Source organism: Rattus norvegicus, chromosome 1 (assembly GCF_036323735.1).
Source record: "Rattus norvegicus strain BN/NHsdMcwi chromosome 1, GRCr8, whole genome shotgun sequence".
NCBI lineage: Eukaryota > Metazoa > Chordata > Mammalia > Rodentia > Muridae > Rattus > Rattus norvegicus.
Window position 1 is genome coordinate 206,311,352 of NC_086019.1, and position 24,067 is coordinate 206,335,418.

A 24,067-nucleotide genomic window follows, 5' to 3' on the forward strand; every position below is an offset into this window, starting at 1 on the left:
AGGCCATGAGGCTCAAGAAGGGCGCAAGAGCTGGGAAGGGATAGGAGTACCCTGCTTTGTTCCAGAGCAGAAAGGGATCAATCTCACTGACCCATTCTGGCAGGCCTGGTGTTCATGGTACTGCTTTCTGTAGCTACTGGACACGATCTCAAGAGAATGTGGACCTTAAAAGGCTTTCTCTCTCTTGGTGATGCAAATATTGGCCAGATTAGACCAGATTAAAAGTATATAAAGGCAGATTTATCACAAGGCAGCTCAGGTGGGTTCACTGATCTCGCAGGTGGAGCTCAGTGAGATCACACAGGTAACCAGGCTAAAGCTAGGGGTTTTATAGAGCTTAGGTGAGGAGTGATGATGCACTAGCTAGGAGCTGGGACAGTGTCCATACGTGATCAGAAACTGAGCCCCTGGATGGGCCCTCTCAGGTGGGTTGCCAGAAACTCGGAGACGAGGAGTTTTCTCTAAGGGGGTGGAGGATTTTTATCTATGTGGGTGGGGTTGGGGGATAGAGAGCCAGCTTGTGTGGGGCAAGCAGGCGTTTCAGCCTAACAGGCCTTAGTTTAGAATCTTCCAGTACAAATGGTCCTAGGCCAGGCTTGCATGAACACAAGATTCTCCCAGAATGCATAGTTGCCTGCCTGCTTCACACTGCATGGATTACTAGGCACCCAAACTAGTTTTGAGGGGTTTTAGCATATAGATTCCTCTCAAGGCATAGCTCAGAGAGTAGATTCCTTTTAGAGATGAATTTGTCTGGTCATGGACCCACTAGACTCCATTTCTGCCCACCAAAAGGCAGGGTCTGGGAAGACAAGCTGACTGGTACAGCTACAATGCTCAGTTTTCAAAGTTGATATGACCAGGGTGGTGAGACCCACAAGGGAGTCAATGAATGAGGTGTGAGGTTATGACAGGGACCAGGTGGACAGCCCCAAGGCCCCAGTGCTCACCCCTGTTAACTTTTGTCCACAGTCATGACCTCAATGCAACCCTCCAGCACACATTCCAGCCCTACCCCGAGCGTAGTGTACCCGGGGTCCCCAAGCAAGGCCGTGTTGACAGCCAGCAGCGTATCGTCTGTGAAGACCCCTGAAACAACCTCTGTCTTGACTACATCTACTTCAGCCTCCACCTTAACCATGCCAGCTTGCCAAGAGGAGTGCCTCTGGTCTCCCTGGATGGATATCAGCCGTCCTGGACGTGGCATTGACAGTGGTGACTTTGACACTCTGGAGAACCTCCATGCCCATGGCTACCAGATCTGCCCAGTGCCAAAAGCAGTGGAGTGCCGTGCTGAGGATAACCCTGGGGTGCCTTTCCATGCACTACAGCAGCATGTGGAGTGTAGCACAACTGTAGGGCTGATCTGTTACAACAGTGACCAGGTGTCAGGGCTCTGTGACAACTACCAGATCAAAATCCAATGCTGTACCCCCATCAACTGTCCAACCTCCACTGGTCCTACCCAGACCACCCATTTGATAGTCTCCAGGACAAGTACGATGGAGGACACAACCTCCTCAGTCCCTGTCACCTCAACTGAGCACACATATAGCACAGTTGCCTCAAGTCCTTCTACCCATACCCCAGGTCCTTCTCCCTCTTCCTCCGTACCTTCTTCATCAGCTCCAGCTCGATCGACTCCTACTCCAGTCAGTTCTACCACTGTTAAAACAACTCTGCCCACCACAAGCCCAATGCCAGAGCCAACTTCAGCCACATCGTCTGTGTCCATCTCAACCTTAGGGTCCACCCTAGCCTCCCCTGAGATAACTCATGGGTGCAGAAAGGAGCTTTGCAATTGGACTGATTGGATAGATGGCAGCTACCCTGAGCCTGGCAGAAGCAGTGGTGATTTTGACACCTTTGTAAACCTGAGAGCCAAAGGGTACAAGTTCTGTGAGAAGCCATGGAATGTTGAGTGCAGGGCTCAGTTCTTTCCCAACACACCACTGCAAGAGCTGGGACAGGATGTGACCTGTAGCCGAGAAGTGGGTTTGATCTGTTTGAACAAGAACCAGCTGCCACCCATTTGCTACAACTATGAGATCCGGATAGAATGCTGCACCATAGTAAACATCTGTTCCACAACTTCAGCTACCACACAGCCCACCTCACATGGAGTCAGCATAAAAACAAAGACGAACTGGATCACAAACACATATTCCTTTTCCACCGAGAATACCAGTGGTCACTCAACAGTCATAAACACCAAGACCTGGGTCACAGGTAGTACACACACAACCCCTCAACCAGGAACAAGGCCGACACCCAGCACAGTGTCCACCCAGGACACCAGCACCAGCTCTGTGCAGACAGACAGCACCACCTCCTCATCCCACACCAGCTCACCAAATACAGGAAGAGTCAGCACCACCCACACAACCCACACCAGCTCACCACCTACAGGAGGAACCAGCCCCACCTCCACAACCCACACCAGCTCACCACCTACAGGAGGAACCAGCCCCACCTCCACAACCCACACCAGCTCACCACCTACAGGAGGAACCAGCCCCACCTCCACAACCCACACCAGCTCACCACCTACAGGAGGAACCAGCCCCACCTCCACAACCCACACCAGCTCACCACCTACAGGAGGAACCAGCCCCACCTCCACAACCCACACCAGCTCACCACCTACAGGAGGAACCAGCCCCACTTCCACAACCCACACCAGCTCACCAAATACAGGAAGAGTCAGCACCACCCACACAACCCACACCAGCTCACCACCTACAGGAGGAACCAGCCCCACTTCCACAACCCACACCAGCTCACCAAATACAGGAGGAACCAGCCCCACCTCCACAACCCACACCAGCTCACCAAATACAGGAGGAACCAGCCCCACCTCCACAACCCACACCAGCTCACCACCTACAGGAGGAACCAGCCCCACCTCCACAACCCACACCAGCTCACCAAATACAGGAGGAACCAGCCCCACCTCCACAACCCACACCAGCTCACCACCTACAGGAGGAACCAGCCCCACTTCCACAACCCACACCAGCTCACCACCTACAGGAGGAACCAGCCCCACTTCCACAACCCACACCAGCTTACCACCTACAGGAGGAACCAGCCCCACCTCCACAACCCACACCAGCTCACCACCTACAGGAGGAACCAGCCCCACCTCCACAACCCACACCAGCTCACCACCCATAGGAGAAAGCAGCACCATTTCTACCACGGATATCAGAACCAGCTCTACGCAGATGGCCCACACAACATTCGTGGGGAAAACCAGCACGATCTCTGGTCCTGGAACCAGCACCACCTCCATTCCTACCAGTACCACGGGTTCCAGCTCTCATTTTGAGGTGACTCGTTCCCCAGTGATGGCCCACTGCCAGCCACAGTGCAACTGGACCAAGTGGCTTGACACTGACTTCCCAGTTCCTGGTCCACATGGAGGGGACCTGGAAACCTATGGCAACATCAAGAAGAGCGGAGAGAGACTCTGTCCTTGGCCAGAGGAGATCACACGGTTGGAATGTAGGGCTAAGGACTACCCTGAGAGAGCGATGGAGGATCTGGGTCAGGTGGTGCAGTGTGACCCCAGCGTGGGCCTGGTGTGCAAGAACAGCGACCAGGGACCCACCTTTGGGATGTGCCTCAACTATGAGGTGCGACTGCTTTGCTGTCACGTTCCCGAAGACTGCCTCACCACCAAACGTACAACTCTTTCCAGCACCCAAAGTACGACTGTCACCAGCTCAACACCTGGCACTACTTCCATGCCCCAAACTATGACAACCATTGTACAGACAGACAGTACCACCTCCACATCTCAAACAAGCTCACCCATTACAGGGAGAGCCAGCACCATCCACACAACTCAAACCACCTCAACATCAACAGGAGAAGCCTGGACCAGCTCTGTGCAGATAGCCAGCACTACCTCCACAACCCACACCAGCTCACCAAATACAGGAAGAGTCAGCACCACCCACAGAACCCACAGCAGCTCACCACCTACAGGAGGAACCAGCCCCACCCACAGAACTCACACCAGCTCACCACCTACAGGAGGAACCAGCCCCACCTCCACAACCCACATCAGCTCACCACCTACAGGAGGAACCAGCCCCACCTCCACAACCCACACCAGCTCACCAAATACAGGAAGGGTCAACACCACCCACACAACCCACACCAGCTCACCACCCATAGGAGAAAGCAGCACCATTTCTACCACGGATATCAGAACCAGCTCTACGCAGATGGCCCACACAACATTCGTGGGGAAAACCAGCACGATCTCTGGTCCTGGAACCAGCACCACCTCCATTCCTACCAGCACCACGGGTTCCAGCTCTCATTTTGAGGTGACTCGTTCCCCAGTGACGGCCCACTGCCAGCCACAGTGCAACTGGACCAAGTGGCTTGACACTGACTTCCCAGTTCCTGGTCCACATGGAGGGGACCTGGAAACCTATGGCAACATCAAGAAGAGCGGAGAGAGACTCTGTCCTTGGCCAGAGGAGATCACACGGTTGGAATGCAGGGCTAAGGACTACCCTGAGAGAGCGATGGAGGATCTGGGTCAGGTGGTGCAGTGTGACCCCAGCATGGGCCTGGTGTGCAAGAACAGCGACCAGGGACCCACCTTTGGGATGTGCCTCAACTATGAGGTGCGACTGCTTTGCTGTCACGTTCCCGAAGACTGCCTCACCACCAAATGTACAACTCTTTCCAGCACCCAAAGTACGACTGTCACCAGCTCAACACCTGGCAGTACTTCCATGCCCCAAACTATGACAACCATTGTACAGACAGACAGTACCACCTCCACATCTCAAACAAGCTCACCCATTACAGGGAGAGCCAGCACCATCCACACAACTCAAACCACCTCAACATCAACAGGAGAAGCCTGGACCAGCTCTGTGCAGATAGCCAGCACCACCTCCACAACCCACACCAGCTCACCAAATACAGGAAGAGTCAGCACCACCCACAGAACCCACACCAGCTCACCACCCATAGGAGGAACCAGCCCCACTCCCACAACCCACACCAGCTCACCACCTACAGGAGGAACCAGCCCCACCTCCACAACCCACACCAGCTCACCACCCATAGGAGGAACCAGCCCCACTTCCACAACCCACACCAGCTCACCACCTACAGGAGGAACCAGCCCCACCTCCACAACCCACACCAGCTCACCACCTACAGGAGGAACCAGCCCCACCCACAGAACTCACACCAGCTCACCACCTACAGGAGGAACCAGCCCCACCTCCACAACCCACACCAGCTCACCACCTACAGGAGGAACCAGCCCCACCTCCAGAACCCACACCAGCTCACCACCTACAGGAGGAACCAGCCCCACCTCCACAACCCACACCAGCTCACCACCTACAGGAGGAACCAGCCCCACTTCCACAACCCACACCAGCTCACCACCTACAGGAGGAACCAGCCCCACCCACAGAACTCACACCAGCTCACCACCTACAGGAGGAACCAGCCCCACCTCCACAACCCACACCAGCTCACCAAATACAGGAAGGGTCAACACCACCCACACAACCCACACCAGCTCACCACCCATAGGAGAAAGCAGCACCATTTCTACCACGGATATCAGAACCAGCTCTACGCAGATGGCCCACACAACATTCGTGGGGAAAACCAGCACGATCTCTGGTCCTGGAACCAGCACCACCTCCATTCCTACCAGCACCACGGGTTCCAGCTCTCATTTTGAGGTGACTCGTTCCCCAGTGACGGCCCACTGCCAGCCACAGTGCAACTGGACCAAGTGGCTTGACACTGACTTCCCAGTTCCTGGTCCACATGGAGGGGACCTGGAAACCTATGGCAACATCAAGAAGAGCGGAGAGAGACTCTGTCCTTGGCCAGAGGAGATCACACGGTTGGAATGCAGGGCTAAGGACTACCCTGAGAGAGCGATGGAGGATCTGGGTCAGGTGGTGCAGTGTGACCCCAGAGTGGGCCTGGTGTGCAAGAACAGCGACCAGGGACCCACCTTTGGGATGTGCCTCAACTATGAGGTGCGACTGCTTTGCTGTCACATTCCTGAAGACTGCCTCAGGACCGACCGGACTCCTGTGACATCCCACAAGACCTCATTTCCAGTTGTGTCATCATCATCTGTGTCCACATCCTCATCTACCAGTCCTAGAGTTCACTCTACCACCCGTTGTTTCTGCACCATGTCAGGCCAATTATACCCTTTGGGTAAGTGAGATATTTGTATGGGGAATTCTAAGGTACTCTGTTTCCTCATTTTCTTATGTGAACATCCTTGGTTTCGGCACATGGTGCCCCATTTGCCTTCAAACATTTCTCGTCTTATCCTTTTATTAAGTAGAAAGTCTTGAGGCTGGGAGCCCACTACCTTGGAAGCAGACTTTTCTCCCAGGGCCTTCCCAACTTTTTCATACCTCTTTGTCTGGCAGGAACCATCATCTACAACCAGACAGACCTTGACGGCCACTGTTACTATGCGATGTGCAGCCATGATTGTCAGGTGGTCAAAGGGGTTAGTCAGGACTGCCCCTCCACCATGCCACCCCGTACACCAACTCTATCCACATCTACCGCCCCACCTGTCACTGAGCGGGATTGGTGCAATGTGTTTCCTCCAAGACTGGTAAGTCTATCTTCCGTTCTTTCTGGAGATTCATGGCCACTGTGCAGACCTTTGTGTATTTGCAATTAGACTTCAGCGTCAATCCCCATGAAGATCACCAGTCCCCAGTTGACACAGGGTGAGCTTTGGGCTGGGTTCTTTTATGGCCTTGCAGGGCTGGTCTGTGCTTTGCAGATACGGATGTTCTTGCCAAGGAGTGGGGGGTGTTGGGGCTGGAGCTTAAAAGTACCCCCAGTGAGAGTGCAGGTGGCAGAGGGGATGGTGTACTCCATGGACGTAGTGGCACGTGGGAAGGCATGACATATGGGGAGGGGCAGTTCCATATCATGCGCCCTTATATCCAGTTCCATATGTTAGCAAGGGTGAGGTGAGACCATGGGCTGGAATGGGGCGATACAACCCTGAAAACTGAAGAATGGTCCCATGGCTCAGGACTCAGACCCACAACTGGCTTTGTTTCTGCAGAAAGGGGAGACCTGGCCCATGCCTAATTGTTCCCAAGCCACATGTGAGGGCAACAATGTTGTCTCTTTGAGCCCACGCCAGTGTCCAGAGGTGAAGGAGCCATCTTGTGCCAATGGCTACCCACCTCTGAAGGTGGATGACCAGGACGGTTGCTGCCAGCACTACCAGTGCCAGTGTGAGTGGAACTAGGGTTCAACAAGGGGAGGCATGACAGAGGAGGAGAGAATGAAGTGGACACTAGGAAAGATTTTCCATTATCAAGGCAGGGATGGGAATGCCAAGTGGAGAGAATGGAGTCCCAGAGCCATAGACCCCAGTGGAAGAAGAGAAGCTTCCTCTGTGTCTTAGAATCTCAGCAGCTTATGAAGGGCCTGCCAGGCCAGAGTCTGAAGGCACCATCCGTGTGTGTCAGAAGGGTACAATGGTTTCTGGAGTTTCTGATTTGCAGGCAACAGGGGAGGGGTTGGACTAGCTGGGTAAGAGTCACTTCATGAGGTGGTATGGAGGCCCTGCTATAAGCTACCCGGCACCCACAGGTGTTTGCAGCGGCTGGGGTGACCCCCACTACATCACATTTGACGGCACCTACTACACTTTTCTGGACAATTGCACATACGTGCTGGTGCAGCAGATTGTGCCTGTGTTTGGAGACTTCCGTGTGCTCATTGACAACTACTACTGTGACCTGGGAGACAGTGTTTCCTGCCCACAGTCCATCATTGTCGAGTACCACCAGGACCGTGTGGTGCTGACCCGCAGGCCGGTTCACGGGGTCATGACCAACCAGGTGGGCACGCCCTTGCGTGTGGAGGGGTTTTGGCAGGCTTGGTCTGGGATAGGGACCCTAATCCTAAACTTTCTGCTGCTGCCTGTATCCAGATCATCTTCAACAACAAGGTCGTGAGTCCTGGCTTCCAGCAGAATGGCATTATCATCTCCCGTGTGGGTATCAAGATGTATGTCACCATCCAAGAGATTGGTGTCCAGGTCATGTTTTCAGGCCTCATCTTCTCAGTTGAGGTGCCCTTCAACTTGTTTGCCAACAACACGGAGGGCCAATGCGGTAAGCTCCACTCTGGATAGTGTAGCCTCCACATGGGCCTAGAGGGAGTTCAGACTGTGGACCACATGGTTCACATCTGTTGTTCCCTGGCGGCTTTGCTGTACACCGGGAACCAAGCTGACTTCTGGGGAAGCCAGATGCACAGGAAAGGGAGTGCAACACGATGCCAGTTCTGCTCCTCAACGGGAGTACACTGGGCACAGGTCTCCTGCTGCCCAGCTGACTCACCCCTGTCTTATCTGCAGGCACTTGTACCAATGACAAAAAGGATGAATGCCGCCTGCCTGGAGGTTCCATAGCCTCCTCTTGTTCTGAGATGTCCCTCCACTGGAAGGTGCCCAACCAGCCTTCCTGCCAAGGGCCTCCACCAACACCAACTTCAATGGTACCCAGGTCTACACCTACTCCGTGCTCACCATCGCCACTCTGTCAGCTCATCCTAAGCGAGTAAGACTCCAAGAAGTGGGGTAACCTTGCTGGCCCCATCTGCCAAAAGCTACATGGTCCTTAAGAAAAGTGAGACCTGCCTTGTTCCAGGCTCTGGGCATTGTCTCTGTGGATTTTGTCAAGTGGTTGTTGCTGGAATGCTATTGTAGGGCTGGTAGTGGCTGTGTTGGCTCATCTCTGAAGTCCTCCACCAGCTCCTCTCAGTGGTAATGAGCATCAGTCACTGCCTGCACCTGGGCAACACCCAGGGTTTCAGAATGAGGGAGCCTGAGGGGAGAGGCCTGGGTTTCAGAATGAGGGAGCCTGAGGGGAGAGGCCTGGGTTTCAGAATGAGGGAGCCTGAGGGGAGAGGCCTGGGTTTCAGAATGAGGGAGCCTAAGGGGAGAGGCATATCAGGAAGCAATGCTGTGGCTAATATCTTTTCTGGAACACACAGAGGTGGGATGCCCTTGGAAGACAGTCTCATAGGTACTTAGTCATTGCCCAGGACCTTGCCTCTGAGGGGATGTCCCAGATCTGGAAGTCCGTCTCTGGGTGGCAAGTTGAATAGAATGGATGTACTCAGCCCCATGGTTGTCTCTGCTCACCGACAGCGTCTTCAAGCTCTGCCATGACATCATCCCCCCGCTGCAGTTCTATGAAGGCTGCTTATTTGACTACTGCCACATGTTGGACTTGGAGGTGGTGTGCTCAGGCCTGGAGCTCTATGCATCACTATGTGCAGCCCAAGGCGTGTGCATCCCCTGGAGAAGCCATACCAACAACACCTGTCGTGAGTGCCCAGCCAAGTCACCTTTCTATCCTCTGTTGTGAGCATTTAGGAGCACTAGGCAGATAGCCTGGGTAAGGAGAAGGACATCCAGACTCAGGACCAGTCTTCCCTGGAGGGAAGTCTACAAGCACTGGGTTTATTGTGAGAAAGGGGGTTTGTCAAGTTAAGGTGTCTTTGGATTTAGGGCTTGGGGTGCTGCCTGTCTTGGACAAACAATAGAGCTAAGGACCTAGACAAGCAGTTCTCAACCTGTGGGTCAAGGGGTCCCATATCAGATATCCTGTACATCAGATATTTACATTAGATCCAAAGGAGTAGCAGAAGTTCAGTTATGAGGTAGCAGTGGAATAATTTTATGGTTGTGGGGTCACCGCAACATGAGGGACTGTATTAAAGGGCCACATCAATGACTTCTAAGTGGGTGTCAGCACTCAGCAATGGCTGGGGCTTGGAGGAACCCAGAAGTGGGGCCTTGAGACAGCTTCTCAGGTGTGACTCTCTCTCCATGCAGCATTCACGTGCCCTGAAAACCAAGTATACCAGCCTTGTGGTCCTTCCAACCCTCACTACTGCTACAGGAATGATGATATCAGCCTAAGCTTGTAAGTACCAGTACTCTGTTCACAGGGCTGACAAACCTGGGTATTCAATTCTGCCATTTGACTCTCGGAAGCTGGACCCTTTCTTACTTGGGGGTGAAGGACCCATCAATTCTGTTTTTCACAGGGCCATTCAAAAGGCTGGTCCTAAGTCAGAGGGCTGCTTCTGTCCAGATGACATGACACTTTTCAGTTCTAACGACTCAATCTGCGTGCCTTCCTGCCAATGTATGTCCCCAAGGGCATGGGGTGTGGGTTTAGAGGGCCAGGATGTGACTTGACCCCAGATCCCACTGTGGTGCCCAATGGGTTTTATTCCTGTGGCCACACAAATGACAGAACTTTTCTCCACAGGGTGTCTGGGGCCTCATGGGGAACCTGTGGAGGTAGGTATAAATGGTGATGGTCTCTGGGGACCAGAGACTGAGGCGGGAGGCACTGCCAACGAAGGCGGTGTAGGGCTGGGGTGGGGGCTTTCTTAGTGTGCCAAAGGCCAGGTGAAGGCAGGGAGAGTATTGGTGTCCCCAACAGGATCCAGGAAGGTCATCTTCCCTGGGGCTTGTCCTGCCTGTGTTCTGGAGCTGCTGGGTGTCTCATAAGGACTGGTTTAGCCCTGTTCTTTCCTGGGACTCCTTATTCCCTGAAGAGACATGCTATGAGTTGTAGGGAAGGGCTGCTCACTAAATGAAGCCCCTTTCCCACCTCAGCTCCTGACCTCCATGCTTGGCCTTCCGTGCCTCAGGCCTTGCCCTTGGGAAGCCTTCTCCCCAGGATTGCTGCACAGGCCCTCAGCACATGTGGGGCTTGACTGTGAGGCTTGGCTACAGCTGCCCCTGGGCTGAGCAGTTCACTCACAGGTCAGGCTCATGTGTCATTCCCTCATAGCCGGGCCACACCATCAGCATCAACTGCCAGGACTGCATCTGTAAGGAGGGCACGCTGACCTGCCAAGAGAAGTTATGCCCCCAGCCCACCTGTCCAGAACCCGGCTTTGTGCCGGTGTCTGTAGCCCTGGAGGCTGGCCAGTGTTGTTCCCAGTTCAGCTGTGGTGAGCCTTTGCTACTGCCCCCATATCCATGGGTAGGACTGTCTCTTGAGGTACACTGAGTCAGCAGCCAGCTCTGTGTACATGGTCTCAGGAGGCGGGGAGGAGAAGCCATGCTTTCCCAGGCTTTGCACATTGCCCAAGGGACCTGGCTGTGTCCTGAGCTGACAATCTCCTAGCAAGCAGGTGTTCTTCAGTTTCGTGTGGTGGAGACTCCTCTGCCCAACTTGAGGAGCCTGCTCCTGGGGTTCTGGGAGCTGCCGTGACATCCTGAGGTTGGGGGATGGGCTCTTAGAGCAGAAGAGAAGCATGTATAGAGGAAGCCCAGCCTCTGACAGCTTTCTCTACCCACAGTCTGCAACTCCAGCCACTGCCCTCCTCCTTTGCACTGCCCGGAGAGTTCTAGCCTGATAGTCACATATGAGGAGGGAACTTGCTGCCCAAGCCAGAACTGCAGCAGTAAGTGCCCCTAACCCCTGCACTAAGCCACACTGGGGTCTGGAATTCCCCAGGGAAGGATGGAGTTACGGATACTCGGATACTCGGAGATGGGTGGTTACCTTTGGTGGGAAGGAAGCCTGACGAGGTCCAGTATCTAGCAGCAGAACTTACTGCTGCAGAAGCCAGGCTGTGCCCTGCAAGGCCCAGGCTGCAGCCAGTATGTCTTTTGAACAGGTCAGAAGGGCTGTGACGTCAACGGGACTCTGTACCAGGTAGGAATCACTGGTGTTCAGGCTTTCCAGCCTACAGGGACTGAGTTCCCACTTGGGGCTTCCCACTAGCCCTTTGGAGCTCAGGTGGACATCTGAGAAGCCAAGGAGCTCTTGAGCCTCTCTAGACCCTGCCCAGACCCATGAACAAAGCCTCCACGGACATAGCTCAGAGCAGTGTAGTTAAAGTTGGCCCTCTTATCCTTGAAGCTGCCAATACCTGGCGTCTAGGACCATCAGGATTCTAGCAGCTCTCTGCTCCCTGAAATGATACTGGATATGCCAGCACCTCAATTCCCCTAGCAGTACTTTTCTATGCCATTCCCCAAGTATGTGGTATCATGGGTGCCCTGACATAGAGACAGAGTTATAGGTTCCGCCCCATGACAGCACCTGAATCACGGTCTCTTCACAATAAACACCAAGGGAATGAATTGGCTTGATGGGCAGCCAGGGCAACTGGCCAGTCGGAGTATAGGGAGAGTCTCTTTCAAGCCTGAGCCCACTAATGCCCAGCTGGGACTCTTTCCAGCCTGGTGACGTGGTCTCCTCCAGCCTATGTGAAAGATGCCTGTGTGAAGTTTCCAGCAATGCCTTTTCCGATGGCTTTGTAGTCAACTGTGAGATTGAGCTCTGTAACACCCAATGTCCTAAGGTGAGCACTGGTCCCATTTCTGCTCTCACCAGCCTGTGCCTCTGGCCTGAACTCAGGCAGCACCATTCTTCCTCAGGGCTTTGAGTACCAGACGACTCCAGGGCACTGCTGTGGCCACTGCATACCGAAGACCTGCCCCTTTAAAAACAGCAATAACTCCACTTCCCTCTACAAGGTGAGTAGCTGGGCCATGCTAGGTGACCTCAGGAAGGGGAACTGAGGCTGGGAACAGCAGACCACATCTCTGTAAAGGTTCCATCCAGGCTGGGGCAAAGCCACAACACTCACCAAACTACTCCAAGTCTCTAACCTAGGTATAGAAAATACAAAACGGACAACATCTGTGAACAGAGCAATCAGGGTTCTGGGGGGGCACTGGACCCTGAGTGGCCTAAATCCTGGAAGCTCAGGGATGATCATGCAGGGTTCTGGGAGGGTTCCAGGCTGAGTAGAAAAGGTCCTAGAACCTTGGGGGCTCTTGGGAAGCCCTATCTCGCAGACATTTGCCTGGCCTATGCAAGTGTCTCCCTGGAAGCAATAGGCTGAAAGGAGACAGAGGATGGACATTCACTATGCAGCCTGGGCCTCTTTGCAGCCTGGTGAGTTCTGGCCAGAACCTGGGAACCCGTGTGTGACTCATAAGTGTGAGAAATTCCAAGATGTACTCACGGTGGTGACAATGAAGATAGAGTGCCCCAAGATCAACTGTCCACAAGTAAGTGTAGGCTTCCCTACTCCAGCCTAAAGGGCAGCTCCCTGGAGATGAGAGGGAGAGCAGTGCTGTATGACCAGCCGGCACATCCTCTCTAGTGGAAGGGCTTCCTAGTCTTGTTTGCCTTTGGCCTTGTGTCTCATTCCTCCATTTCTCAATGCCTTATTACCCTTGACATTCACAATGGCCTGTTGTTGGCACAGGACCAGGCTCAGCTGAGAGAAGACGGATGCTGCTATGACTGTCTCGTACCCCAGCAGAGTAAGTGGGGATCTGACAAGGAAGGGGGTGATCCCAGGCTGGGGCACCCAGGATGTTACTGAACAGACACTTTTGCCTTCTGCCTCTTTTCCTGTCCTCCCAGAATGTACAGTGCACCAAAGACAGCAGATCATCCGTCAGCAAAACTGCAGCTCTGAGGGCCCAGTGAGCCTCTCCTACTGCCAGGGCAATTGTGGGGACAGCACCTCCATGTATGTATGGGTGCCAGGGAGCCCAGAGGGTGTTCAGAAGTGCTATTGGTAGCAGGGGTGGAGTAGGGTGTGTGTTGCAGGGCAGAGTGAGAAAGAGGGACTTCTAGACTGTTCTAATAACTCATGAATCCCGAGGTAGCATCAGCAGGGTTCCAAGCTCCTTGGGCTGTACTGACTACTTTTAAGGCGGTATCTGTGGATGCATCAGAGATACAAGGTACTCAGCAGGGACCTCCTGTGCATCTAGTTGTAGACTTAGGACACTTGGTGGCCAATGGTAGCTGTAGCAGAAACATTTGCCCCAGGGCAATTGGCAAGTGAGTAAATAGGGTCTTGAAGACAGGGTGACAAGGACCTCAGGAGCTTGGCACCATGCCAGCTGGACATGGAATCTATGGCAGGGGCAGACAGCTCCCAGCAAGACCGGGTGCTGAGCAGGTCTACTCACAGGTACTCTCTGGAGGCCAACACGGTGGAACACACGTGTGAGTGTTGCCAGGAGCTGCAGACCTCGCAGAGGAGTGTGACTCTGCACTGTGATGACGGCTCCAGTCGGACCTTCAGCTACACCCAGGTTGAGAAGTGTGGCTGCCTGGGCCAGCGGTGCCATGCTCCAGGTGACACAAGCCACTCAGAGTCCTCAGAACAAGAGTTCAAGTCCAAGGAAAGTGAGGAACCTGGCCAGCAGTCAGCATCCAGGGTCAGCGAGGACACCCTTGGGCCTTTCCAGTAAACCAAGCAGCACTGCCGTCCCAACCAAGAAGTCCTCCTGAGGCCAGCAGGACGTGTACTTTAGTCCAAGTGGCTTGAATTCTACCTACCTGCTGCTTCCTCTTCAAGAGGGACCCCGGATGTTCTTGGAGGTGGGAGAGGCCCCTCTCCACTGATTAGGAGCGTGATGGCCACGGGCTCCTTTTGAAAGAACTTCATTATCACCAAAGGGTCCCAGGAGTGACAGTCACTTGGATGCAGGTATCAGCCTCGCTCTCACCTCAGCCCTGCTCCTGTGTCCCCCATCCCCAGGAAATGACCAATATGTTTTATAAATATACTCAAGAGCATTTGTGGATTCTCTCTCTGTGTGTGTTTTGTTTTGTTAAAACAAACAATCAAACAAACAAAACAAACAAGCAAACATTATACAGGAGCTGAACAAGGTCAGGCCTGTATTCTAGAGAGCTCATATGTCAGGCTGTTCACTAGGGGCCTGGAAGCCCAGTGAAGGCCACTGAGGAGTCCTCTGCCTCTTTTTCCAGAGAGGGTACATCCCAAAAGGTGACAGTCACTACACAGACGCTGACAAGAGCCTGGATGATGCTCAGAGTCAAAAGCATCCTTGGAGAGGACAATGAAAGAATGTCTGAGTGAATTAGTGAATGAATGAGTGAGTTAGTGAATGAGTAAGTAATTGAATGAGTGGGAGAATGAGTGAATAAGTGAGGAAGGGGTGGTGGAGTGGGCGTGTGAGGGAATTAGTGAATGAATGAATGAATGAAGGAGTGGATTATTGTGGGGGTGGATGAAGGCTCTGATGGTCAAGTGGTTGACTGAGTGGTAAATGGGTAAGCGTATCAATGTATGAATGGATGAGAGGGATCTGGTGGTGACCAGCTAAGCTAAGCAACTTTGGATATCCCATGGCCCAGAGAGGCCTGAAGTGGAGGCTGAGTAGCCCATTCCGCTTTCCAGTGCTCAGCTGCTCCAGAACTCAAGAGCAGACACATGGAGGGCAGCAGGGTGAATAATTCTAGAGTAGACACTAGGAGCAGAGGGTAAAATGTCAGTCTTTTGGACCTAGACACTTCTAGCAAGCAGGAGCTATAACTTGACAAGACAGGAGATAAACAGCTAGACCTTGTTGTGTCCCTGGAAGCATCCTGGGGCTTAGGGTGGGAACCTCAGAGCTGTGGTCACTGGACATGTGTGGAGTAGATAGAGTGGGCTGTGGTCCGATCCTGTCTAAATGTCTGTGGCGTGGCCTGAGGGGGGAACACAGTTCTCACATAGGCCTTTGTGTCTGACCCAGCAAGGCAGCAAGCTGGCAGCGTACATGGGAACCCGGACTCATGTATCCAAGCCCAGCCTCCAGGAATTCAGTGTCCAGTGCTTCTATTTCATGCTGCCTCAGATATAAGAACCAGGCTCCGCTGGGTCTAGTCTGGGGCTCCTGCAACCCTTCATGGCCAGTTGGGAAACCAGCTTTCTGGAGTTCAGTTGTGTTCCTCAAAGCCACCATAAGGTGGAGCAAGCCCAGTTCTGCCCCTTTGTGTCTGGGCTTCTGTGGCTTCTGGATCTGGGCTTTTGTTCTTGGGTAGACTGCTCCTTGTGGACAGCACAAAGCAGAACTGAAGCCTTAGAGGGGACAGGAGTTTCCCAGAGTCTAAGGGAACCTGTAAGAACAGCCCTCTAGTTCTTCCTAGATGTTCCCACTGGACAGGCAAGCTCTCAGCTCAGCTGGAGAACTACAGTCCTTCTACCTGTCTGTCGGCCCTGCCAGTCAAGGCCTGGTCTGATTGCCAAGACACCTTCAGGTCCATCCTGCCTGAATGTAATCTTCAAGTTAGGAAAATCAGAGATATATCTAGTCCCTGTCTGGCCCCAAGTCAGAAGGGTTTTGTCCCAATGGCAGGCCTCACAATATGCCTGGCATTGGGTTTCAGGCAGACAAGTCCTATCAGCATAGTATTAAGGGTTGCAGACACTCCCCCTAGCCCTACAGTTTGCGTTGTTTGCTTCCCATGGTATGGGCTGCTTTGAAGCTTGATCCCTATCCCCAACCAGTGCCGAGAGGGACACTTCCGGGTTGAGGCACCGTGACCTTTCGTATAGGCAAGAAGGCTGGCTGGCTATGGGAGTCTACTCTGCTGCCCGCTTACCCCACTGACCTCTTAGTGGCTGCCAGTCCTTAATCAGTGCCATTGCCCCTGGAGAGTATCAGGTATCCCAGAGAGCCACCTCTTCCTCTCAGTGGGGTAGTGCGGAGGTCATTAATCCCCTAGCTCTTGGAGTACCCATGGACTGAGGTCCTCCCTCCTAGTCACTTCTGCCTAGAATCGTGGCGGGTGTGCTGGCAGGAAGCAACCAGATCTCATACCCCAGGGTGGGAATGGCTACCTTTCTTACCTACACACCCTCCCCCACCACAGCCTCAGCCAGATTGTGCAATGCATTGTTTCTGAAAAGAGCCAAAGAGCTGGACAGGAGCCTACACACATCTTGATGGTCTCCACCCTGGCCACAGGGGTAGCCCCTTGACCCCACACCTGGACTTTCCATGGAAGGGGGCAAGAAAACCTTTTACAGCTGATGTATCTGAACAAGGCCCCATGAAAGTGGGTTGGCCCCAGCTCCTCTGAAGGGAATGAAGGCTTAAGAAGGACTAACTTCAGGACCTTTGTAGGAGGCGCAGGGTGGAGGTCCCCCCTCCATGTTTTAGAAGCTTCCAAAGTTGGGAACAGGATGGACAGAGGACTGGGTAGGCTCCTCCTGATCCCTCACCTAGCACCCCAGCACCTTGCTTTCACCCACAGTGGGGCATCTGCTTGGTCTGAGGTCAGAGTCCAGGTGCAGCTCCCTGTGACTTACTTCCTCGAAAGGCAAGGTGGGGAACCCTTGTTGAAGCATCTACGGGCAAGAGGGAGCAGCACAAGGCTAGGAGGGGAGTATGGTCCATTGGTGGTCAGGGATGAGAAACCTCTTCAAGTCCCATGGCCAAACTCTAGTTGACCTGTGGTCTTCCAATAGTTAAGATAAGGACAGGTTGGTACTTGAGGATGCTCAGAAGTGAAGAGAGACTCCTTAGTGCTTTTAGAGGCAAGCAAACAGTGCTGCTGTCTACAAGTCCCAAGATAGATGATCAGGAGTGGACCCTTGAGCAGACCTGTGCAGACATGTTCGACCACAAGCTCCATAGTTACCTTACCCCAACCCTGAAGAGGCTGTTCAGATTCCCAAACCCACCTAATGGGCCATGCTTAGGTTTATCCTTGAAGTCCCCATTGCTGAGTGATGGATTTCTGAGGCCTGGTGGGGATGTCAGGTAGAGTATAGGTGTGCGAATGTCTTCAAGACAGATCATAACTTACACAGTCAAGTGTAAACCCATCTTCCTTCAAGGCAACAGCTCATGCTCTTTGACACTGTAAGTCAGCTGCCAGCAAGCAGTCACCAAGACCACTTTACTATCCATAGGTCTCCAGGCCTGTGCCTAGCTCAGACCCACCTGAAAATATCCTCTGTAGTGTCTCAATCCACTTCCCCCATTAAGAGCACCAAGGGCTCCAGCCTTAGAGAAGTGATCTCCAGTGATGTTAGCCTGCACAGGGGACACTGAAGGGGACAGAAGCATCTAGGGGCACCTGCTAAGACAGCTTCACTCTACTCACACTCTGGCTCCATTCTCTTCCTTCCACCAAGAGAAGCCCGTGCCTCTGACATTTCCCAGGTGAGAAGGACACCTTACCTCACACACTGAAACACAGCCCAGGGGTTCAGAAGTTTCTGCCATCTCTGGACTTGGATTTCTTCCTGCATCCCAGTCAGCTCCACCAGGATAGGGGTCAGCCTCCTCCCTATGCAGCCTTACTCAGCATGAAGCCAGGTGTGGGTTTCCTCTGTGAAATAGAGGGAGATCAGTTTCCTACTGGCCCACTGCCAGACAAGCTTCCATAGTCTGAGGCTGGGCTCATCTTCTGCAGGCAACTCCTGCGCCTCCAGATTCCACAAAAGAAGAGCATCCCTGAGACTCTATCCTGCTGTGAACCCTGGAGACGCTGGGATGAAGTCCCCCAGCATGGAAACCCTGTACTTGGATTCTGTTCGGGGCCCTTGTTCTGAGTACGCTGCTAAGGTGGCCGTGCTAGAACCAGAGCCCGTGTTGGCTTGGGAAGTGCCTGGCAGCTGTCCTGAGAACTGGATGTTAAACAGCTGTGCTGAGATTCCATCCACACCTCCCAAAAGGTCTCTGCAGTGACGATTGGGCTCGTTTGCAGTCTGCTTTTAGAGAGCTCAGAGCCATGGCTCACTGTTTGCATGTGGGGGTGTGTCTAGTCATACCTGCGGGTTCCCTGACTGATGTATGGATGTCCTGTTCAGGCTCACCTGGCAGCTGTTCTAAGCTAGCCCATCTGTGGGCTTCAGCCTGCAGCCCCTCTCCATACACAGGAGTCTGAGGCGAATGGACCAGAGACTTTATGACTAAGTCACTCCTTCATATCTGCAGTGTGTCTTTTGGGGTTTCTCATGATAATGCTGGCCCCGGGCAGCTCAGACTCGTGCCTCCCAGGAGCATGAACTAACAGTTCATGTGTTTCCTTCTTGCTCCTTTCTGAGCATTGGCTATATTCCTGCCATGAGACACGAGTGGGCCCCTGGGACAGGAAGCATCTGAACATGATAGCAGAGGGTTTTTCTGGGCCTGTGACTCCTGCAAGAGACCTGTTGGACAGGGCAGGCTATGTGTCCCTTTTCCCAGTGCCCAGACCTGCATAGGGTGTGTCCTTTGGCTGGGTTGGGGCTCCATAGCCCAGTTACCACAGGGGCCCTGTGGCTAGGTGGTATGAGCTTACTGGGGAGAGGCCAGTGCAGCCTGGGTGTGGGTATCCAGTTGGCTTTGGTACCAGGTGCCTTTCTCAGCACAGGGGCATGGGGGAAGGAGGCCATAGGCCTCTTAGCAAACCTCGTGGGCAGCAAGTCAACAACAGGGTTCCTGGAGAGGAGGGAAGGGCCTGTTTGTCCGTTTGGCATCTCTGTTCAGGGACAGGACATTGAGGCCCCACTTCTGTTTGCTCTCCCTCAATCTGTCTAATCCTGAGCAAACCTGGTGGCAGGGGGCTGCTTCTCACCTTTCTCTCTCTACCAACCCTACACACGTTTCAACTTGCCTATCAGTGCCAGCGCTGGGCAGCCCAACTGCTGAGAGCCACCACAAGGTCTTGGCCCTGTGTAGGCATTCTGGAAATGGGAAGGGACACTAGGCCGTGGCTGGGACACCTGGAACAACTGCCCCATCCATTGACTGCCTCAGACTCCTGTGCCACCCACTCCTGGGGTTCATCCTGGAGACATTCACCCTCTCCTCTCCTGAGCTGCTGCCTTCACCCTGGTCCTTGGGCACGTTTCTCCTGGGCATCTGTGCCCAGGTGAGGTTTGTGGCTGCTCTGCTCTGCCCTCTCATCCACCCAAGTCTTCCAGTCACATATCACAGAGCACTCTAAGGGACTTTAATCTTGATAGGGTTTGAATTTCCAGGTATGTTGCAGAAATAGAAGCAGGAGCTCCCCTGTGCTCCCTCCCTGTATTAACCAATGTGTGCTTTGCTGTCTGCGTCAACTTTTGCTTACGCATGCTGTATGTACATAATCCTTTCCGAACCACCAGAGTTTAAGAAGCGTGCCCTTCCCCTGGTAGATATGGGTGTGCCCCCTGGACACAGGGCGGGGGTCACACAGAGGAGCTCACCTGGCCACGGTGCCAGCATTTGGAACTGTGGGACCTTCACCGTGTGGCTGCGTTTGTCATCACAGCTGTTCACCTCTGCCTGTGTTGGGCCTCTCAGCTTGTTCTCTGTATCCCCACATCCAACCCGCTGGGGCCAGGCTACCCTGCTGCTGAGAGCCACTACAAGGCTTTGACCCCTCAGCCATTGTGGCTGCATTCGTCATAGATACTGACAAATGGCCAAAGCACAGAGGTTCGTGCCTGTGGTTCCTGCCTTCTGGGAACCGTCCTCAGTGCCTCTTTGTCTCCTCTTTTTCTTCGTTCAAGGGCAGAGGCATCAGGTCCCCCACAGCTGGGTTTACAGGTGGTTGTAAGTACTCTGCATGGGTGCTGGAAACTAAACTTGCGTCCTCAGAAGGTGCAGCACCTGATCTTAACCACGAGGCATCTGCCCGTCTGCTTCTGTATTTCTTGACTTTGCTCTTTTGAGGGGTTTAGGTTTTTGGCACAGAACCCACAATCTGTCTTTCCATGTTAGGTTGACTCATGTCTGGTCAAGGACGTGAGTTTTGCCTCGTTCTCCCTCCCACTCTCGTCCCTCCTCCTGCCTCTCCCCTTTCCCCCAACCTGGACCACACTGGAACATTTGCCTTCGTACTTGGCTCAGGACTTCCCTACTGAGAAGTTGAGCCGCTGGGATTAGTAAGTGCTGTGGGGATATGTGGGGCCCATCAGTGTCCTGCCTGGCTCTGCCTGAGTGGCACCCACCAGGATTTTCTGATCCCTTCCTCTTTTCTTATTGGTGCTCCTCTGTAGGAAAGATTTTCCCTTTTATCCGATTTTTAATTTTTTCTTTGTTTTAAAGAATTTCATACACATAAACAATGAAATACAAGCATATCTATTCTCTATTTCCCCCTCTAATCCCTTTATTAACCCCCCAACTTTTTTCTTTTGTTTTTATGGTAGCCCCCTAAGTTCAGTTAGTGTTGTTCACACTTGCAGAGCACCCACTGCCGGAAGGGAGGCTTATCAGTGACCACATCCTTAAAGAAGAATTGATTCTCCCTCCCTCAGGTGCTGTCAACTGCCGATATCTTTTCAGTAAGGAGTAAGGCCCCATCTCTGCCAGAGTTTTGGCTAACTTGACGTTGCGTAGATGACCATAGCCACTATGAGTTCATGAGTTCATCTAGAAGTGAGCTTTCACAGCACTGCTTCCCTTCCTTGACTCTAACACTTCCCCCTCCCCTTCCACAATGCTCCTTGAGCCTCAGTAGTGGGTGGTGTGATGGGTGTCCTGTTGAGGGCTGAGCATTCAGTCTCTGGTTGGAAGCATTATGGCTAGTGATATATTTCTCCATTGACTGCTGTCTGCTAGAAAAAGAAGCTTCTCTCTCACCAAAATTCTTAGGAGTCTAGGTCTGTCAGCATCGGGAGCTGGACGGACACCAGAAGTTTGAGCTCTATATAATTAATTAATCAATTAATTGCTTAATTAATGATTTACCCCAACACAGCTTCACACATTCTTTTTTTTTTTTGGTTCTTTTTTTCGGAGCTGGGGACCGAACCCAGGGCCTTGCGCTTCCTAGGTAAGTGCTCTACCACTGAGCTAAATCCCCAGCCCCAGCTTCACACATTCTTACTTTTTAAAAGGAATTAATCAGTCAACAAAACAGCAGACTGGAAAACCTTATACTCCTTACTCGGCAGAAATACCCAGATCTGGGCCAAAGCAAGAAGATGCTGCCTGACCTAACTTGGCCAGGGCTCTAGGGGATGGACAGTTTTCCAGAAATGAAGCAAAGAATCAAGAAGACTCCACTTCCAAAACAGCGTCACAGGTTCATGCTTGTGTGCTGGCAGATCTGGCACAGAACACCAGGGTTCTGTGTCCTCTGTCTCCCCACAGCCAGGAGAGCAAGCAGACAGTCCTCAAAGTGGACTGTGTGCCCATGCTCTCATCTGCCAGCATGCACTAGGGTGGCAAAGTCGCCATCCCTGTTCTGCCTGACTGGGGCAGGAAGAGCAGACTGCACAGCTTGTAAATGCTTCTGGAGATCACAGGCCCGCAGACTCCTGCGGGGAAGAGCACAGTCGGAAACCATGTAAGGCCTGGGCTAGAACTAGAGGAGGCCTCTGAGAAATGAGGGCATCTACAGGCAGCTGTGTGCTGGAAATCTCCCACGAGGATCTACACCACCTTGAGCGTGATTTCAGTGTTGTAGGAGGCCTGAGCACAGAGCCAAGGTGCACAAGTGCGGGAAGACCCAGGAATTCAGAGAAATTTCTGTCAAAACTCTAGTGGAAACATGAGTTAAGGAAACCAGAGTTTAATAAAGATTAATATCAGGATGTGGTTTTTTGGTAGGTCAAACACGTTCCAGTGGATGATCCCATAGCCAAGAGTATAAGGAGAGTGCAAATTAGACTCCATAGGTTAAAAGGAAAGATAAAAATAAAACAAACAAGCAAACAAAAAACCCCGAGAACATGAAGTGGGAGTGTAGGACGATGGGGCCTAGGTCAGAGAGGAGGTAGGTGGAGGGCTGGGGGTGAATAGTATCAAAATAAATCATTTGCATGTACAAAAAATGTCATACAAGGATCTGGGGCTTATAAAGAAACAAGGAAACAGGCCCCGTTAGCAGGAACAACGTACACTGGCCTTGGGAGGGTCCAGGTGCTGAGCTACCAGACAAGACTCGAGCAAGTTACTCCTCAGAAATTAGGGAGAGGGGCTGGGGATTTAGCTTAGTGGTAGAGCGCTTACCTAGGAAGCGCAAGGCCCTGGGTTCGGTCCCCAGCTCCGAAAAAAAGAACCAAAAAAAAAAAAAAAAAGAAATTAGGGAGAAATCAGGAATTCTCAGATCAACAAAAGCTGAAGGGTCTCTCGCCACCAGATCTGTCCTGCAAGAAACACTACAGAGAGGTCCTCAGGTTGAAATAAAAGGTCATTAGACACCAGCTCAAAGCTGGACCAAGAAATGAATATCTTCTCTGAAACTAAAGAAGTGGAGAAATACAAAAGCCACTATTGTTATAGTTTTGGTTTGTAACTCCATAACTCCATTTATGTTTTCAGCAGGCTTTAGAAGACAAATGCATAAAAATAATTATAAACTACTGAGTATACAAGGTTATAAAGATAAAACTGTGACACAGAAGGAAATAATAGAGTTTCACGCAATTAAAGTTAAATTGGCATTGATTTGAGATGATGACATCTTTACAGTGTTGCACATCATTAAGGAAGCAGGCACATATCTACAGAAAACACGCAAAAGGGGACCAGAAGGGCGTCATAGTTTGCTACTTCAAAAGTCCAACTAAACACAGAAGACTGTGAAAGACAGAGTGAGGAGGGGAGAGGTCAGAAGACAGCAGATGTGGCAGAGGTGATCCCAGACTTTATTTTTTTGTTCTCTGTCTCTGTCTCTGTCTCTGTCTCTCTCTGTGTGTATGTGTGTGTGTTTGTGTTTGTGTATACGTGTGTCTGTCCGTGTGTATACGTGTGTGTTTGTGTCTGTGTGTGTATATGTGTGTCTGTGTATGTGTATATGTGTGTGTCTGTGTATGTGTATACGTGTGTGTCTGTGTGTATTTGTGTATGCATATACGTGTATCTGTGTGTGCATATGTGTGTGTATATGTGTGCCTGTGTGTGTCTGTGTGTGTATATGTGTGTGTCTGTGTGTCTGTCCATGTCTGTGTGTGTATATGTGTTTGTGTGTATGTACACATGTGTGTCTGTGTGTGTATATGTATGTGTGTCTGTGTGTCTGTCCATGTCTGTGTGTGTATATGTGTTTGTGTGTGTGTATACATGTGAGTCTGTGTGTGTCTGTGTGTGTCTCTGTGTGTATGTGTACCATTTAAAGGTGCCCACAGAAGTCAGAGTAAGGCATCAAGCCCTTGGAGCTGGAGTTACACACAGCTGCTAACCTGTTCTGTGGATGCTAGGAAAGGAACCTGGGGCCTCTGTAAGAGCACCACTCCAGTCCCCAGAGAAAGAATCTTAAAAGCAACAAAAGAGAAATTCTCA

At 52.3% G+C, this 24,067-nt stretch overlaps 1 protein-coding gene across 2 annotated transcripts in view; it reads left to right on the top strand.

Annotated features, from left to right (window-relative positions):
* Window positions 1-14,655, top strand: part of Muc5ac (mucin 5AC, oligomeric mucus/gel-forming) — a 32,290-nt gene extending 17,635 nt beyond the window's left edge. The window contains 20 exon segments of one of the 2 annotated variants that reach the window (NM_001419868.1): window positions 973-4,191; window positions 4,792-6,225; window positions 6,447-6,640; window positions 7,106-7,280; window positions 7,642-7,892; window positions 7,985-8,168; window positions 8,414-8,615; window positions 9,209-9,387; window positions 9,899-9,989; window positions 10,114-10,214; window positions 10,341-10,372; window positions 10,872-11,034; window positions 11,386-11,490; window positions 11,707-11,744; window positions 12,274-12,396; window positions 12,473-12,571; window positions 12,992-13,111; window positions 13,312-13,369; window positions 13,473-13,581; window positions 14,032-14,655. In NM_001419868.1, coding sequence (NP_001406797.1) covers window positions 973-4,191; window positions 4,792-6,225; window positions 6,447-6,640; window positions 7,106-7,280; window positions 7,642-7,892; window positions 7,985-8,168; window positions 8,414-8,615; window positions 9,209-9,387; window positions 9,899-9,989; window positions 10,114-10,214; window positions 10,341-10,372; window positions 10,872-11,034; window positions 11,386-11,490; window positions 11,707-11,744; window positions 12,274-12,396; window positions 12,473-12,571; window positions 12,992-13,111; window positions 13,312-13,369; window positions 13,473-13,581; window positions 14,032-14,314 — 7,160 coding nt within the window. In that variant the 3' untranslated portion in view covers window positions 14,315-14,655. 2 annotated transcript variants of the gene reach the window in all.
* The last annotated feature ends 9,412 nt before the right edge of the window (window positions 14,656-24,067 follow it).